This window comes from Falco punctatus (genome assembly GCF_963210335.1).
Source record: "Falco punctatus genome assembly, chromosome: 3".
Classification (NCBI taxonomy): Eukaryota; Metazoa; Chordata; class Aves; order Falconiformes; family Falconidae; genus Falco; species Falco punctatus.
In genome coordinates, this window is record NC_137582.1 from 28961289 (window position 1) to 28980119 (window position 18831).

Below are 18831 nucleotides of genomic sequence, written 5' to 3' on the forward strand. Positions count from 1 at the left end.
TTAAATAGCCAGGGGTCGTCAGTCATACTGACAGCTTCAGGGGCAAGGAGACTTGCTACTGCTAGGTGTGCAGGCTAATAGACCTGACTTCTCTTGCAGCTCTAGCCCCCTTACATTCTTCCCAGTTGCTATGAATTACTTTACTTTTAATTCTAAGTTTCTTCTGAACCACTATAGCAGAGAGCAGGTATTGTTGTAGTCTGTGTTCCTTCAATTACCAGCCCATAATGATTTAAAGAAATGAGTTTTGTGAGTGACGGTAGCTTTTTTTAACCATACGGCAAAGATGTCTTTCGCTTTTCTTTTCATCTGTGCTTTTGAGAGTCTGCGGGTTATAATTGTTGCTTGTTGTGTGTGTTACGGTTTCACAAAGGATGCAAAGCAAGTGCTTCCCTTCAGTGGGCAATGCCAGCCAGCCCGTAGCTTGCTCTCCTTTGCAGTGGGCAGGGAGGGCGATGCTGGGTACCTAACGTAGTAGGCAGAAGGGCTAACCCTTGTCTGAAATGGGTACCAACCCATCCAGTTTTCTCATTTTCCTTTTTTTATTTTCTCTCCTTCTTTTCTTTTTCTGCCTTGGCCAGCAAGAGTTCAGTTAATTCCATTTTACAAACAATTGGGAGTGGGACTTGGCATAGTACAAAAAGAAGACCGCTGTGTGTGAGACCCTCATCAGCTGCTGGTGATAGGGTCTGGCATGCTGTTTGTAAGCGATGTGGAGCTGAAAAACATGCTTGTCTGCTCTGAGACCATCCCTACCCTCTGTAAAGGTTTTTTTGCTGTATTTATGTATGAAATGCTATATAAAAAAGAATTGTTTGACCTAAACTACTTTGGGAAAGGTTTTGCTGTGCATAAGCTTGACTATGCCTTCAAATTTTTGGCTGGCTGGCTTTATTCTCGAGTGTTTGAGGAATGATTGATTGTTCTGGAAGCAAACTAAAAAGATAGATCTGAAGTTGTGAGCTCTCCAGGTCTAAAGAGCATTATGAGCGTAGGCATGTTTTAAGAGTACGCATTGGAGTGCTTCGGCAGCTAAGTACAGGCAGCTGCTCTTTGGACAACTTTGTTTTCATAGTTCACACAGCTCATATGTAGGAGAGGCTGATTTATGTGCCGTCTCCACACTGTTTCCATACATGTGGTCAGAAGGGGGAGAAAGAACCTGCCTAATGCAGTAAAGATGCTAGCTTAATTCACTGAAGAAGAGTGTAATTTAAGCAAGTGTTTATTTCAGGAGAATATAATTCAGGAAAAACACAAATGTATCTCAAACAATGGCTGCAGTCTACAAAGTCTTAGAAATTAAACTGCTGCCTTCCCGCATTTTTTACAGGTATGTTTGCATCCTCTTGGCTGGTTTGTGTACTACATATATAATGAACAGATTAGTCTTAATTCAAATGGTGACTAGAGTGCTGTTTTGTTCAGTTATGCTTTTGTGACTACAACTTTTCAGCAAGCTGATCATCAGTTTTTACTTCCAAAGTGTTGCCATGATCTATTGCATTTTCTGGTACACGACAAAAGTCCAGTGAACAACTGGAGTGTCATGGGGTCTGCATCACCTGTACATCTGTCTTGCTGTTGTACATGGGGACCTGTTGATTCTCTTGTAACCGAATGACCAAATAGCTCACAAAACCAAGTATTACAGGAATAGCTTTATTATCTTTAAACAATTTCATTATATTACAATTTATCCACCAATATGCAAAATTATAACTATTAAACTATTTCCATAAAATATTCAGGAATGAAGCATGTTTGTGTATATACATATACATTTTTTTAAATAGTGTTAATTTAAACAGTGACTAAGTTATTAAATCACTCTATGAAATGTTGATAACGGATGGGCTTATTTCACAGTCAGAAAAGGACAGTGCAATCCCAGGCTTCTGTATTTTCAGTACACAAGAGACACAGCTTTTAGAAATACCATTTAACAAAACCAAACTCACAAGAAAAACATTGCGGTTACTACATTCTTATTTACTGTGCATTTGGTCATATCAAGTATGCATAGAAGTTACTAACTAGAAAGCATATGTATCTGCTCCAAATGATGATCAGACTTTATTCCAGTTCTTGTCTCCTATTCCAACCATGTTCAGGATTCCCCAGACAAAACCCGTGTCCGTAAGTACATGGAAAAGGGGAGAAAAGTAACACGCATAGTTGAAAACCAGGTAAGCTTTTGTTTCTTAAAACAAAACTGCCATAACCACGTTTGGTTTATAAAGTAGTCTAACTCCCCAGAGACAGTAATTTCTTGTCTACTACAAACTGTAAAACATCTGAAAAATAAGACAAATAAGCTTTCTCTGTGTCTTGATGTGTTTAACATTATATTCATAAGCGTATTGTGTTGGCATCATTAACTATTAATATAATTGGTGCCCGTGGGTCCAGGCTTTTCAATTAACTTGAAAAAAACCACCAAAACCCACCTCATTTTGCTTAGCACTTATTTGAAAGGCCACGTTTTTAAATATCCCTGGGTTTATCTGTTCAAAGATGATAAGCATAAAGTGAATTAGGGCTTAAGTGACCACATACTGTGTGGTGGTACAGATCAGCAGGCTATACTTGGCACCCGCACAGCTACGTTACATTGAGCTCATAGATTTTTGGTAGATTTTTAAGGAGACTAAGCTCTGTTTCTTAAATTTTTCAACTGCATGTTACTGGCTTCCAGCTAATGACCAGACAATGTACAATGTCATATATACATTGAACATCCTTCTGAAAATTTGATGGTGGATAAAATAAAGTTTCTGTATACAGACAGTTTTAAAAATAAATTCGCATTGTAGTTCATGTTTTGTTCTCCAAACCACACAAAGGCACTAGTTTACATGAAGGACTAATGTCCTGCAAAACTTCAGTCAAATAAAGAAGCTATTTTAAGGTTAAAGTGGTGCTAAAACCCAGCTGTCACTAGTAACTTAAAACAGCCACAAGTGGGTTTTTCAGATTTAGTGGGGGAAAATGTTTTGCCTCAGGATGTACGTGTTGGGGGGGAGCGTGTCTGTGGGGGGAAAGGCTCAGCCTGAGCAAGTTTTTACAGCTGAGTTATAAACCTGGTTTATAACAGAAACTAGCAGATCCTTAAATATGATATAGTAGGTATTGATGCGCATTTTGCGTGTGTGGTGAAAATGTCTGCATGCAATTTTTCCTTACTCTCTGATTTTTGGTTTTTGAAAAGAAAAAGGATTTTGATTGAGCTATAGTCCAAGGCTGTTCCTTTTCACTGTATTCATTTGCTAGAACACTTTCCTTCCAGCACTAGTATTTTGGCTGGAATGCAGGAATGTTGTCAAGATTAGAAAAGCTTTGTTATCATCTCCTACTTCCTCAAAAATTATATGCATCTCGACTTGATGTAGGTTACTGCAAAGAAAGCATTACTTTCAAAACGGTATTACTATACTCACCACAAATAATTATTAATTAAATCCTTTCCTCAAGGCTTTATTTTTCACCATGGTGAATTTGCTAATGAATACTTGGGCAAAATTTGGATCAACTACATATTGATACGTTTTTGTTGCGGTTGGAAGGTGTTCCGTAGCCACAGTTTGCAACGCTGGCACTGTGGAGGTGCTGGGAGCGAGGTGGTAAGATGTCTTTGTGACGTAGTCCACAAGGCGGTTGTACTGCTGTTCTGATAGTCTCTCTCTAGCTCCATCTGCCTGAAATTGGAGAAGATAAAATAGTTACTGAGTAACTGACTGTAATGGAATTTGGTAGTAAGGGCAATAACTTCCACATTACTTTCTGTAGTTAAAAATCTCCCCCCCCCCCCCGGGATCTTTCTTACAATAGTTTAACAGAAGTTTCAATAAACAGTGATCTCCCATAGTTTAATGCTTGGTCGATTAGTCCTCTCCCTTGCTCTTTTGGACACTTCTGAGAAGCTCTTAACTCTGCCATAGAAAATCTAAGCAGTATCTCTTCAGGATTTCAGGACTGGACACCTTGGTCAAAAGTAGGTCTTTACAACAGATCACTTCTTTGTAGACAGGAAAAGCATCTGAAACCCTTTTAGAAAAATGCCAGTAGCTCTTGGCTGTGCTCATCAGTTAGCTATTCTAATTAGCAAAAACATTTTCTCACAAAATAAGATTAAAGAGAGCCCATAGCTGTATCTGGGCAGTTAAGTCCTTAATGTATTTGATTTAAAATAAAGACTAGAAGCTACTTCCAGGTGAATGTTCTATGACAGGATATATCCATCTGCTTCTGGTAACCAAAAAAGCTATTCTGGGTCAGAGGACACACACAACTGCATTTTTTTTAAACAAAATATTTTTTTGTTTAAAACATAAACTAAAGATGGTTTGGGTGTGTGGTTTTTGGAGAAAAAATTAAGGTGTCTACACAAACTGCCTTTTCCACCACCATGAGTTGGAAGGACTGCTCTGAACAAATGCCTCTTTACAGGCTGAAATATGTAGAGGTTCAAGGCTCTAGGCAAGAGCTTAAAGCGATGAAGTAACCTACCTCTAGTGGAAAAAAATACAGTAAAACAAGTAACTGTCAACAGAAAGGTGGCATCTACCATATGGTTCTAACTAGATAAGGTTATTAGATGAAAAGCCATGGGCAAATCTGGCTTTGGAAGATCACTCTGCTGTGCCCTTTATCTGAAGAAGAAATTGAAGATGACTATGTCTTGCTTGAGAAGGCAGGCATGCAGCTAGTTGCACGGAGTCAAAAAGACGCATCTCAGAAATGCCACCATGGATGCTACAAGTGATAGCACTAGCAAAGTCATTCAAAATAGAAGTTATTTCCAAAATATGACAATGAACGAAAAGGCAGAAGCTGTCCTAGGGCTAGGCTCTGAGGCTTCCTTGTCTACACTTGGAGAACTGCCGACCAGTTTCATTTTTGTAGGGTTTAAAATGTCTTTGCTTGTCTGACGTTGCTCTGCGGATTCAAAGACTGCTCTCTTCTGACTGTCTTTCAGGGATTTCTACACACGCCTCACTACCTGTGATGATATTTTGAAAGAGTGCCATTGGATTCAATGTAACATTCATGATCAAGATCTTGTCACATCTCTGGACTGCAAGGCTCATTTTAAACAAAACACTGCTTATTTGAAGAAAGAATTAATATGATTGATAGACAGTGACATATGTCACACCCACATCAAAACATTCCCCTCTGGTTTTTTACTGTGCCTTTGGAGATGGATTTGCTGCTCAGCAAGTAGAAACACTCCTGTTTTCAATCATCACCACAAAAAATGCTAAAGAAAGCAGGCTGCATGAACAAGCCTAGAAGCTCAAGGTTGGGGTCTATGCCTAGAAACAACAGAAATGAGGAAATAGGCAGAGGAGAGCATGGTTTCCATGGATGACCTTAAAGGGAGGGAAAAAAAGCAGAAGGCAGGTTGCTGCAGCAGAGCTAACAGTAGAGAATGGTGTCTCTACTGTGTCGTCAGTCTGGTGGCACAGAAAAAGAACCTCAGCAGTCAATCTCTTTTGCCACTCGAAAGGAGAGAAATACGTTAATGTACCACCTATGTAAACCAGATTTTAAGTTATGGGGTAAATCTTGCACGTAGGTGGCTCCACGCTTTTTTCTGATGTCTGCTTCTAGGGAGGGAAACCCAGGGGACGCTGGTTATAGCTCTGCCTCCACACTGACCAAAGGACCCAAGTGATCAAAGGAGATGGAAAGGGTGCTGGCATCTCACCCACCTACTCGTCATCCAGCCCCAGGCTATATCCCACAGATACAGCTTAATTATTCAGGAGGAAATACTAACTGCACTTGGATGGTCTTCCAAAGTAACTGGGACCCTGCCTGCTTCCAGATGACTTCATCTGCAACCATGTGCTTCTCCAGCCAGTTTCAGTCTAGCTTATATTGCCAAGACAACAGAAACTTGGAATTGCTGTTATTGTACGTTTTTTCCTACATGGGACCTAAAACTGTCACTGAGTGTCTTAACCCACTGCTTTGAACAACTACAGTGTTAATAGCCAGACCATTCAATGAATCAAACCTTAATCAAGGGCTGCTTAATGCACCTGCTAGAGGCATCTTAAAGATACCATGTCCTTTCATGCTAGGAGGCCATACTTTTGGGTTAAGAACTCCAGAATTGTCCTAAAACACCTCCCATTACGTCTTATAAAGACTAAGCCTTCAGCAATTCTGACTCTATAGTAGCTACCAGCACCTTTGTTGTGCAGTCCAGATGTGTACGTGGCACTGATGGGCTGCTTTGTGTGCACCGACTAAGAGCTGGTTCTTTTTTCACTGTTTTATAAAATCCAGAGACTGGTTTTCAGCTCCAGAGATGATAACATGTAGCAGCACTATCATGAAAACCCTGTTGCAGATCATCACAAAGAAATTCTGGAATATCTGAGATTCCAGGGTCCTTCAATATTTTCCTGTCATGTTGATGTTACGAGCTACACCAAGAACAGCTGGAAGAGCAGGCCTTTTGAGTTTGATGTGTCTGGAAGCAAGCAGTGTCTCAATTACTTTGGAAGATGATCCAAGTACAATTAATGCTTCCCTTTCAATAACAATGTTGTCAGTGCTGGAGTTTTCAAGAATCCATCCAGGCTCTTCCTAGCCAGATGGATTAAGTTATATATTGTGAGATGAACAAACCATCAGGCAAACCTATTGCTGAAGGAGTCAAAATATGCTCTATAATATCTCTGGTGGTTACAGCTGTAGAATAACTCATGTTTTGTTTCCTAACAGTTCCAAGAAGCTGAGGAGAGGGAAGGGGAGAAACTGTTTCGGACAGAGCTAAAACAAAACTTTTGGCAATTATTTTTCTGAGCAGTAAGACAAAAAAGTGGATTTTTATAATGCTGAAACAAAATGTTTCAATTTGATGTATTACTTCTAGGATCTTTGACTAATTGATCAGAAAAATAAACATAATTTACATTTGGTAACATTACCTCTATTTTGCTAAACTCTCTGTAATATTTTGGTTGACCTGACTGGGCATTTTCCAGCTAAAAATTCTGGCCATCTTTACTAATGTACACGTACAGATGTGCCTGCACCTCAGCTGAGGACATCTTCAGTGCAACAAGGTGGCCTGCCACTAATGTTTATGAGTCGTGTCTCTTTAGGTGTAGGCCTGAGGCAGCTCCCCTGCAAGTCACAGCTGCTGCTCCTAAAGGTTCCTTTCCTTCATCACGTTCAGAGTTTTTAGAAGCTCTTGTTGGGGAGCCGAAGGGGAGGCTCTGGCTCCCACCAGCACCGGTGCCCCGCTTGCATCACCCGTAAATGCTTCTTGAAGAAATTCATTCCAATTTCTGTATGTGTATCCTTTACTGATAAATGTACACTATTTTGCTAGAAAATGCTGGTCTGTTTTTAATGTGATACCCAGTTTCTATTGAGCTCACTCACTGAAGCTGAGCGTGCAACTGAATGTCCACCCTTTGTACCACAAAGCACCCCAAGCACCACACAACTGATGTGCTCAGCTGCAGAAAGGAAATCACTAAGTATGAAATTTCCCAATCCAGCAAGGCAAAAAACTAATAAACATTACTTGCAAAAGAATATTACTTAAGTCCTGGTAATTACAAAAACTTTATGAAGCTTTTGTAGTCTTGTATTGTGTAGCTGCCTTAGCATAAAAAAACCATTAAACTTGCTTACTCTTGTCTGCCTTACTTTTAACTGCTCCTCCTTATCACACATTTCTTTAAATTTTCACACAAATTTTCAGCATCAGCACCTGCGTTCTGAAGGAATATTTTGCCAGGTCTGTTTTGTACAACATCACTCAGCTTTTGCTGTGTTGCTGTCACTGACTTTGCTCCAACTGGGGCACAGGCACTCCTCACCGCTTTTATCATGCCATAGATTTTCACTGTGTTCTCAAGAGCTGGCATCAGCAAAAGAGATTCTGTACCGAGGTGGAGTGGCTCAAGGCTTACAGCTCCTGGCACTGCTATGCCACCGGAGTAGAACTCCCATATTTCTATCCAGAACTCCAGAAACAACCATGTTATTTGGTCCAGCACCTCCAAAGCAGGTCACATTTACGGCATGTACCAAAAAGTGTATGTGGGAACGCTGGACTCCGCACCTGCCACGTAGGGTTGGGCTCTGCGTGTACAGGAGCCACTTGCCCAGAAGTCCTGCACATTCTCAGCTGCAGCAGCAGCGGGGACTAGAATTAGGCTCCCTGTCCCTTCCCTTCTCTTCTTCCAGACAGGCAGCACCTCTGCCTCATCACCTTCTTGCAGCAGCCTTTGGGCAAGCAGCCCTCTCCCCAGAGCAGCAGCCTGCTCCTTACCCGTGGATAGCCAGATACAGAGACAAGAGCCATCGCACTGCAGCCTAACGAAAAAAGGTCTGGGCTGGTGTTAAAATCAGGGTTAGGATGGGTTGAGTGCATCAAATGCCTTAGGGAGAACAAATTATCTTCCTCTTCCCTCCAGGACAGTAGCTCTGGACTGAGCAGGATAGTCTGGATTCAGTCTGATGTGCGCCTCCAGCAAGCACTCAGCACTCAGGAATAAAAAAGCTCAGCTTTGCCCACTTGCATCAAAATTTAAGTAATGCCTCATGTAGCTCTGTGGTGAGAGAAGGCAACTTCAGTCAACAGTGTGCTGTGAAACTGAGGTTAGTGGAAAGACAATAAATGTAAATAGAGAATTCAGCACTAAAAGAAAGCTTTCACAGAAAAATCCAAGTGCCGTCAAGACACAGATGAAGTCCTTGCTATGCTGGAATCAACGGCAAAACTCCTCAGTGACTTCAGTAAAGTTAGGTATTTACTGAAGGTGCTGAAGCCTCCCCTACCTTTTGGCACACTTCACGGGCTTTTACATGTTCTTTTCTTATGTTTGAAACGGATAAATTTCTGGTATAGCAGTCTATGAACTACCTGACGCACTTTTATAAACAAAACAACCGGGACACACATGTTCGTTCTTGAAATGATCTCTCATATGATTCCACTTAAGAATTTAATACAATAAAAACATTATTTCCCAAAAGTGTAAAAATATAACATTCCTCTACCATTAAAAGAAGATAATTCATCCAAAACCTCAGTATTCAAATGGCTTAGAGATCTTTCAAGATGAAGATGAAGGTTTTATGCTCTTACTGGCAAACACTCGGTGCATCCAATCTCAGCAAAAGCACTGATCCATTTTAAAGTTAGCTTTTGCAGAAGCAGGAAGATCTAAGCTAGCATACAGAAGATCTAAGCTAGATACAGCTAGCAGCCGAGCAAACCACTGCATCAGAAGTGGCAAGGTAAGAAAGACACCGAAAGCAGCACGCATCAGCACCACTGAACTGTTAAACCAGAATTCACAGCAGAATCAAAGGAACTGTTCTCACTGTGACTTTGTAGGCACAGGCAGCAACGCTGACTTGCCAAACAGCGAACACCTCACGCACGTGTAGTGAAGAGATGAGAATCTCTTCAGAGAAGAGGTGATGCCTACCGACAACCCAGACTTCCTCTACTTCTTCCCCTCAGAAAACTGACGTCACAGATACGAAGGGTCATGATCAATAAAAGGACAGAAGGGAGGAGACATGTCCCTTTCACCCAAAGAGCGACACCGTCAGCTGTGAGGTTCAAGAAGACAGGTCTCCCTACCCAAAGGTGAGTACGCCTGTTGCCAAAAGCATCATCATCAGTGTAATGTTATCTTCAAATGAAAATCATACTCAAGTCTTTACCTCCAAATCAGAAGGCACTCTCTGTTGCTTTAGCTGCACCTTCAGCAGGTCTTTTTGTAGATCGTCTTCCAGACAGTCGATTTCAGTCACGGGGAATGCCTGCTGCTGCGTGTCTTCACTGATGCTGACCACAAAGAGCACCTCTGAGGTAAGCAGCAAGCAGCCTTCATGCTGCTGGCCTGATCCACTTACAATCATGACATCTAAGGCCATATGGACCTCCGGCCTTCCTAGAGATTGCAGCATTTTCCTGCATTATCAAGGGGAAAAAAAAAAAAAAAAGAAAAGAAAAAAAAAGGAAAAATAGAAGAAGAAGAAAAGTAGTCAGTGTTATGTGTTGGATTGACTTCTTTTGATTGCTCATGTTTTTACTTAAGCCTGTAGCTATCACGTACAAATACAAACTAAGCCAGGGAGTATATTTCAAATCTCCATTACTGAAAGATGTAAGACTTAAGATTTAGAGAATGAATGTGAAACTGTTACTTATCAAAACTTCTTAATCATTCACTGCAAAATTGGCCTAATAACTGTACTAGGTCAGCCTATTTCCCATCCTAATAGAAAAATTACCCTGAGAAATGGCTTACAAATTCAGTGCAGAAAATAAAGCTATCTTCACTAACAGCTGTTTCTGGAGATGTGCAGTATTTTTCTTGGGCTTCGTGCAACGATAAATAAGTAAGAACTCACTGAATGCCACTAAATAAAGATCTGCTCTGTAGTTCCAAAGCTGGAAGCAGATCAGCAGCCCATCATTTGCAGATTGGGTTTCTATGCACTACCTTTGTGTTTAATGTTCCCAAACAAACTGCCATAACTCAGCCTTTCCTAGGGAAGCAGCCTTTTAACTTGACCAAAGGCCAGAACCTATTAATAAACAATGTGCATGTAAAAATGAGCAAGTGTCTAAATAATTTTACCAGACATATTTGACGTGGCTATTTGGAGCCTGCTCAACATGTTGATCATTTGGATGAGAGCGCTGCTTGGGAAGCTGAGAAAGTCCAGCTCCGTGCAAAATACCTGTGGTAAGAGAATTTAAGTTTCTTAGTAGTTGTTTTCTACAACACAGTTACATGTTGCAGTGATGTCATCTGTTTAGAGCAGTTCATAAAATAGTGCAGATCCAAAATGATGTCACATCTTTGGAAGCTATAGTCAAGATAATTCATTAAATATTACAATGCAAGAGTTGTGCACTTAACCCCAGTGATCTTGCATTAGCAAGAAACAAAAAAAACCCCACTGCATGTTCTCAGAATCAGCCATACACTTGCAATCAGGAGAAACATAATACTCCTGAGAGCCATCATCTTAGAGTTAGATCGGACGCATCGCTTAAGATTTATGTAGAAAAAATCAAGACCGTTTTTAACCTTCTTGCTTAATATTAAAATACTTCCATATACGTGTCACAATTGGTACAAATTAGAAGGCAAGTTTGCCTAGATACTGTATTTAAATGTTCAGTTACTTAATCCAGCTGTTAAACACAAATCCATATACATTTATGAGATCTCCCGGGGCATCTGGTTTATTGTGAATTCTTCTTAGTGCCAGCACAGAATGGAGACTACAAGAAGCAGTTAAACAGGTTTCTAAATAGACTATCCAAAGCTGAAGATGATACAGTATGTATGCTTTCAGATGGCTTGTAAACTTTTAAAGATGAGGTATAATCACCAGAAAGAGTGAGTGGGCTGCAAAAAATCCACAAATTAAGTAGTTTGAAAAATTTTTACGAGACAGACAGGAAGTAGGTTACGCAGCAAGCACTAGTGTTGTGCAGTTTGGTGTAAAGTTACTCTTTAAATAAATAAAGACATTTTCTTTTGTCTAATTAGGCATTCCATTGAAGCAAAAGGCATTTTTGCATAAGGGTGTCAATAACTTAGATTCCTTTTTACACAATGGATAATAACTTAAACAAAACATCAGCGCTGAAAAAATAGCTTTAATTTTTAGCACACATGTTGATGGTAATACTTAAAAGCAGCATCCCAGTTGTAACAGTTGGCTTACCGAGGTTCTCAGCATTATGTGAGTGAAAATGTTATTTACAGATGGAGAAAGAGAGAACATGTGTTTATTTCTGTGTGGTCCCCCACCCCTCGGTCCCCCCCCAAGAGGCATGGTCCCACTTCCAATCCAGTTGTGGGTAAGAGTTACTTGAACTCTTGTGTGTTTTCCTCTCACGCACTGTCAGCTATTACTGATACAGTTTTTATGTTTTTTCCTGGCTAACCCTTTCTGTCACACGCTCGCGGAAAACATGATGTCTTGTATACAGTATCTGCAATGAAGAAGTGTCGCTCTACTTTACAAGTTCCTTGATAAAGACTGCAGCAGAATTAAATCTAGAAAGAATAATGACACGGGCAGCAAAAACAACACACAGGTAGCCGACGACAGACACAAGTTTCTGATTTTACCAATATGGGTTTTACACCTATGGGATGCGTAATTCAGGAGAACAGTTATTATTTACACTCCTGCAAACGAGATGAAGGTAACTTGAAAGAACTGTAATAATTAAATGTTTCATTACTTATTTAAATAGACTGCTTCAAGGAATGAGTTCTGAATTTAATGGGAAGCACAGAAACAATATCCTAAACTTAAGCCCTAGGAGAACTACTTGCATTCTAACCAACAGATCAGTAACGTAAATATTGTTAGTGATTAAAGGCTTCAATCTTCAAGATTTGTCTGGTTTAATTAGTGAAGCAAAATTATTGACACGCTGTCCTTGTATCAACAGGTCTCCCTGCTCTCCTTCCCTGACTCCCCTCCCATCTTTTAAATATCCAGACCAACAGCTTTGATTGACACTAGAAGCAAAGAAACTAGTCTATTTTTATTTTTATATTTTACAGTTTTTGGTCATCGAGAAGTATTCATATCAATCTGAAAGGATTCACCACCACTGCCACTAAGTGCTCAGCCTAGCTGGAAAACCCACCCCTGGCTGTTAAAAGGTTGCCCGTGTATCCAAAAACGGGACTGTGTTCTCACAGCTCCCCAGTTTAAAGGGGATGATGCTCCCACTACATGAGTCACTTCTTTCTCCCAGGAACATAACTGTCTCTTTGTGTAGAGATAGCACAATTCTTTCCTTGCCATAACAAAGCAATCTCAAAATAACGCTCTAATTGGACAGAGCGTTGCTCTAATACTTTTATGTTAAAAAAACTCTTTTGTAAGCACATATGTTTCTGAAACTAATTCTACTGTATTCCAAGAATTACTTCATGCTTTCTGCATTCCACGTTTCTGTGGCTGTACAGTGCTGATTGGTAACACAAGAGAGAAGCACAACACGATGGCTTTTAAGAAAACCAGCACAACATTTATTTAACTATTTGGTCATGACATTTCTAAATCTTTCTCTAAGTCACACAGCTACTGAGCCGAACAAGTAAGACACAGCAGGTTGTATCTGAAGAGCATTTTACAATTTAAATGGAGATGCTGGAAATAGAGAAACTCACCGTAACCTGTCTGGGAGACGAGCTCAGCTGCCCCTCCGATAGGCTTTGTGAAGACGCCCATGATTCCTTTCCCCACACCCGAGATGACCCCTCTGGCTTTATGCCCAGCTGAAGCTTGGGCCTCAGATACTCGCTGAAAATTCTGCATTGGCTGATCCACGATTCCAGCAATTGCACCTGAAAAAACAAGAGTCCTCAGTAATTAGTGAAGATTAATATCCCAGAATAAGAGGAAATTTACTACTGGATCTGAATGTTGCTCAGATTACAACTGTACCCCACCCTTCTTACACTGCTATTTAACATGCGACCAATTAGCTAAACAATACCTTAGCTTCAGTTTATGTTAAATCTCTGCTCCCCCCCCCCCCCTTTTTTTAAATGTATCTTACTTCTTTAAACATTCAGATCACTTAACTTGACAGCATGTTTTCATCTTTTAACTACTTTCGCTACATGCTTTTGCTGAGTTAGTTTAATTTAGCTCAGTCTGTGTAGCTATTCTGAAAATGCTGGGCTTGGAATAAAATCCAGCAGTTTCAGAAGACTTGAGCTTGCTATGGAAATGAGATTTTCACGTAAGCCTGAGACTGACTTCATGAGAATAAAAACTGCCTGTATTCAATAGATCATTTTTATATCCCCTTCCACTGCCAGAAATGTTCATAAGCTAATGCAACTTTTGATATATTACTAAGATCAGCAGAATTGGACTTTGAGACTTTTTGTTACTTTTTTGTGAAAACGATCATATTTTACTTTAATGCACACGGGTCAAACTTTTACAAGTGACACAGTGACCTTTCCAGCTTTTAGTATCAACAGAGAACTCCAACTTAAATCTTCCTAAATGTAAACAGGTATGTGAGGTGGTACATTTCTTTGATCTTGAGTTTACACTAGCCACTTAACCACAGACGTGTCTCTAGTTATTGCAATTTTGATAGATAAGCTATTTGGAAATTGCTAAGAGTACAAGGATTGGACAAAGTGACATCAGTTAGAAAACGATCTGCCTGATCCGAGGTTCTTTCCTTAGTGAAAAGCAAATTTGCGGCTCCTCGGCTGGCTCTCAGTTTGCACCTTCAGCTGCAAACATCAAGATAAAGCAATTATTTAAGGAGCAGGACCAAGTGTCACCTTGGTAACCAGGCATTTTTACTGCAACCTAGACATCTCTGAAGATTCTGCTTTGTATGTGGAAGCAAATCCAGGCATATTTCCACAGATTTGGACAATCACAGCCGAGGTATTTGGCCCCATGTGTTTACCAGCGTGACATGTTCTAGTCAGCTAGCCACTAACTGGTTTTCAGATGGTTTTAGTTACCGTTACTGGATAAACGGAGAAGTTGCTGACTTTGAACAACAAGAACTAATATTGTACGCTGGTATTCGGTCCAAAGAAAAGATGACGATGAGAAGCAGCACACATTTTCCTAGATCCTTGCCCCTGGGATACCATCTATCAGCAATTCAAGAAACTTGCATCACCCGTAAATGCTTCTTGAAGAGATTCATTCCAATTTCTGTATGTGTATCCTTTACTGATAAATGTACACTATTTCGCTAGAAAATGCTGGTCTGTTTTTAATGTGATACCCAGTTTCTATTGAGCTCACTCACTGAAGCTGAGCGTGCAACTGAATGTCCACCCTTTGTACCACAAAGGCCACGACGCTTCCTTAATGCCAAGCCAGAGAAATGATACAATTTTCAATTCAATTCTGTTTCATTAGTACTTACCAGCTGCTCCTGCTGCTTTACAAAAATAATACCCCAACACTGCATTACACAATTGAGATTGTTCGTCCAGTCTTTTCTTTTGCACAATGTTGATGCATTTGAAGGCATAAAACAATACTTGGTGTTCTGTGAAGTTACAGTATTACGTTACCCTGTGACCTCCTTCACCCTATCTATTGAGGTCATCCACAGCAACCGCACTTTCGGAACAGAAGTTATTGCCTTATTAAATGTAATCCACCTAAGTCCTAGCACTAGTAAATTATTTACTGCAATACACTTGAGCAATGTTATAAGGTAATAATAAATAAGAGCCTACTCCAAAGGACCTGTGGTATGCTCCAGGCACTTCTCAGCTGGAATTAGGCCCAGAGGACAAGGAAACAGAATGGAAACTGCTGTGACTGTGTTATATAAGATTATTTATATAGTACCCCAAATAACATATAGCTTAATTAGCCAGTTGTTAGTACTTCCACACTTTCTGTGATTCTGCCATTTTATGTACGCTCTGAACTTGTCTGTGAAGCCATTGCCCTTTCGTACCTCAAATCCCTTTCCAAGTCCTGTCTTTCTACCTGCAAGAAATACAACCAATTGTCTTCTCTCCCCTCTCTGCTCACCCTTCGTAATCTCTTATCTCGAATTGCAGCTCACTGACATAACTCATTCACATGCTGTGGTCATGCCCACAAATCACATAATAAACTATAACCTTACTCCTTTCATTAAGGAGTGGCTGGTCCTACCAGCCTTGCACCGGGGAGCCAGATCTGTGCAGCTCCTTTCCTGTGTGCTTCATGTGTGGGCAAAGGGGAAAACAAAAATAGGTCAAAGGCTGAGCAACCTCAAATCCCAACAGCAGTGAGATTACGGTGACACACATGTGACGTTCATTGCACCTCCAAGCACCAGAAACTGTGCGAGGCAGATGTCCCCTGTCTCCATGTGGCTTCTTCCTTTCTAACATAAAGTCAGTGGTAGGAGCACCATGCTGGATGGACTTACCACAGAAGGTCTTTCTTCCCATGTTTCAGTAGGGTATCAGGGAAGCAGAGCATGGAACCACATGTAGAGTTTCCTCCCTTCCCACTCTCATTCTCACAGTCTAGAGACAGCTATGGTGTCCTACTGCTGTCCCTTCTCTGTAACGTCCCTTGCCTTTTTTTTTTTTTTTTTTTTTTTAATGAAACCATTCTCCATTTTTCTTTCCTTCCTTACCCTAGGCATTCAATTTTATATGCATGTCCACATATGTACACACAGATTATGTATGTATAAAGAAAACCTCAATAAAATTAAACACCAAAGAAACAAAACAAAAACATATTCTTCCATTACTGGACCAAAGAGGTTCCAGCCACACCGTAACATCTGCTAAACATCAGATGGGGTGCACTCTGGTTAATACATGTTGCTCAGTAACCATAAAAAAGATACTTTGATAACTACAAAATTCAGATAGTTCAGAGTATATCACTGTATTACTTCAAGAAGAATTTGATTACAGGCAGCAACTCGTTCATGCACAGACTGACAATGTTTGGTGAACACAGCACGGCTCACAGAGCTTAGCAAAGCTCGGGTTGCTTGTGACAAAATTTCAGACCAAGAAATAATTGGAAAAAATCCACCACCAGGAGAAACTGGCCATGCTTTGCCACGAGACTGGAAGCTAGCCAAGCTGAAACCACTTTCGCTTCCTTTTCTTTTCTCTGTTGTCCTTCAGGATTGCTGCAAGTGTTCCACACCAAAAATACAGCTGAGGCATAGTCTCATCACAGCAAACATCGCATAAAAGCACAGCTGAAAAAAAAGAGCACCTGTTGGCGTGCATTAATGTATTTGCAGAATTAGCGTGTGGAATAGCACACACTTTCAGGATTAGCACTGGCCCTTAGTATCTTGCTTGTAGATATGCAAATGCAGGGTGGCCCCAATTCAGGGATAACTGTGCAGCAAGAACCACCACCACCACTCTTAGTAACAAAAATTTGAACTTCTGAAATCCAGAATTTACCTTCTCCAGCAGCAGCATTACACTGTCAGTCAGTATTACTATCAAGTCACTTTCCCCAAAAGCAGGAAGAAGAAACTGAAATGTTGAGCACCTTTGCCATTGTGCAAAATGTCTTCTCTAACCGTTGTCAGCTTTTCAGTTATTCACAAATGCTCAACTTCCTAAAGGGAGCTACTTCAATTTGGTATTTTTCACTAGGACCAGTAGTTGGAAATAAAGCCTGTAGTTTCAATATTTTCTTTTACATGGTTATAAATTATTTAAGCTTCACCCCACCACGCAGAATGCAAAAGATAGTTCCTTGGTGGGGAGTGCTCATCACCTAAATATTTCAAATGCAATTTGACTGCATTTTTGTCTAATCGTATAAAAGAATAACCACACCTATCACAAGCTTTTGCTTCTTTTCATGCACAAATGTTACTAAAATGACCCAGAAGTCTCCCCCAAATGAGAAAAGATGACGACAGCCGGCCAAAGATAACAATCAAATCAAACAACACCCTGACAGTGCTTGAGTCATTTAAAACGAGACAGGACAAAGCACTTAAGAATGTACCACAGGGAACAACTTGAACTGAGGAGGAGACAAGCGTACATGATTTTGGCCCTGATTCAGCAAAGCACTTAAGCACATGCTTAAGTGCTTTGCTGAATCAGGGCCACCATGAGCCAGATTTTCAGAAAAATCAGAACTGCACTCTTGTTTCTGCATAGATACCACAACGTATGTGAACTGAGGGCTCTTCTATGCCTGTGCCTAGGCATGAAATCTACATTTGCAATTCTTTAAGCTGTTTGCATGAGTCAGAGGGCTTTTACAAACATGACAGTGCTGTAAGTATCCTAGAAATCTTTTTCACACTTCTCATTTTTACAGTTAGAAAGTCATAGAAATTACGGCTTCAAAGGGTCTTGCTCTCAGCATTCCTGTGCTCGTCTGAACTCTTAATCCCTGTGAAATAAATTCACATAGCAGCCCCACTTCATTTTATTATGTATGAAGAACCAGTAAGTGTTTTCAGAGTAAGCATGTTCGTATTTACTCTGAACATGCCGGTGAAAGCAAGCAGCAGGGTGATACCTTCCCTTCAACTATGACTGCTTTTTTTGGGGAAGCCACAATAATCTTTAAAGTGAATGGTCAGGACAGAAACGGCTTTCTGATGTGTTGGTAAAGACTGAAATGTAGTTCTATTCATACTTTAGGTCTCAAGACAATGTACATGAATGCTGCTGTGTATACAGAGAAAATGGACTTTTTAAAAATCAGGTTTATATTTAAAAAATTATGCCTGATACAAATTCAGTGGAATATTTCTGATTCCTCCCTTAGTGACAGATGCCATACTTGTCAAGTCCAGCAACACAGTGACTATTTATCCGGGTGCTTTTTTGCATCCACACTACCAAGAACAGAAGTATTTAGCAGGGAGGAATCTCTAAATAATAACAGTGGGAGTAAGAACAAGATCCTAGCTTGAGGAGGAACACTGTTGAAATGCTAACATGAACCCCTAAGTTTCTAACATGAAGTCTGATTTCTTAGGAAGTCAGGGGCACTGAAATTCTAACTCTGTTTCAGTTTGTTTTTAACTAAGGCGTACTCCTGCAAACAACGGAAGCCTTGTGCACAGGCATCGCGTATTCGTGCATGCACGTTATGAGTCCCCAGCTTTCCTGAACAGCAGAAGCTTTGCCTTGTTACCACCAAAGCTACAAAGTTTCAGGATGTACAGCTCATGCTTTTAGCTCGGAAGGATTCTGGCCCGTCAGTGGAGAGCCACCATATTATCTTGCTGTCTTACTAACAACTGAGCCAAGATCACCACACCATTTCACCAGCACATATACACCAGGC

At 40.5% G+C, this 18831-nt stretch overlaps 1 protein-coding gene across 7 annotated transcripts in view; it reads right to left on the reverse strand.

Annotated features, from left to right (window-relative positions):
• Positions 1 to 1646: 1646 nt before the first annotated feature.
• VPS13B (vacuolar protein sorting 13 homolog B) overlaps positions 1647 to 18831 on the reverse strand; it is a 477951-nt gene continuing 460766 nt past the window's right edge. For all 7 annotated transcript variants that reach the window (XM_080380100.1, XM_080380101.1, XM_080380096.1 and 4 more), the window contains 4 exons: positions 13206 to 13382; positions 10635 to 10737; positions 9712 to 9961; positions 1647 to 3698 (listed from right to left, as the gene is read on the reverse strand). In XM_080380100.1, coding sequence (XP_080236226.1) covers positions 3453 to 3698; positions 9712 to 9961; positions 10635 to 10737; positions 13206 to 13382 — 776 coding nt within the window. In that variant the 3' untranslated portion in view covers positions 1647 to 3452. The remainder of the gene's footprint in view (positions 3699 to 9711; positions 9962 to 10634; positions 10738 to 13205; positions 13383 to 18831) is intronic.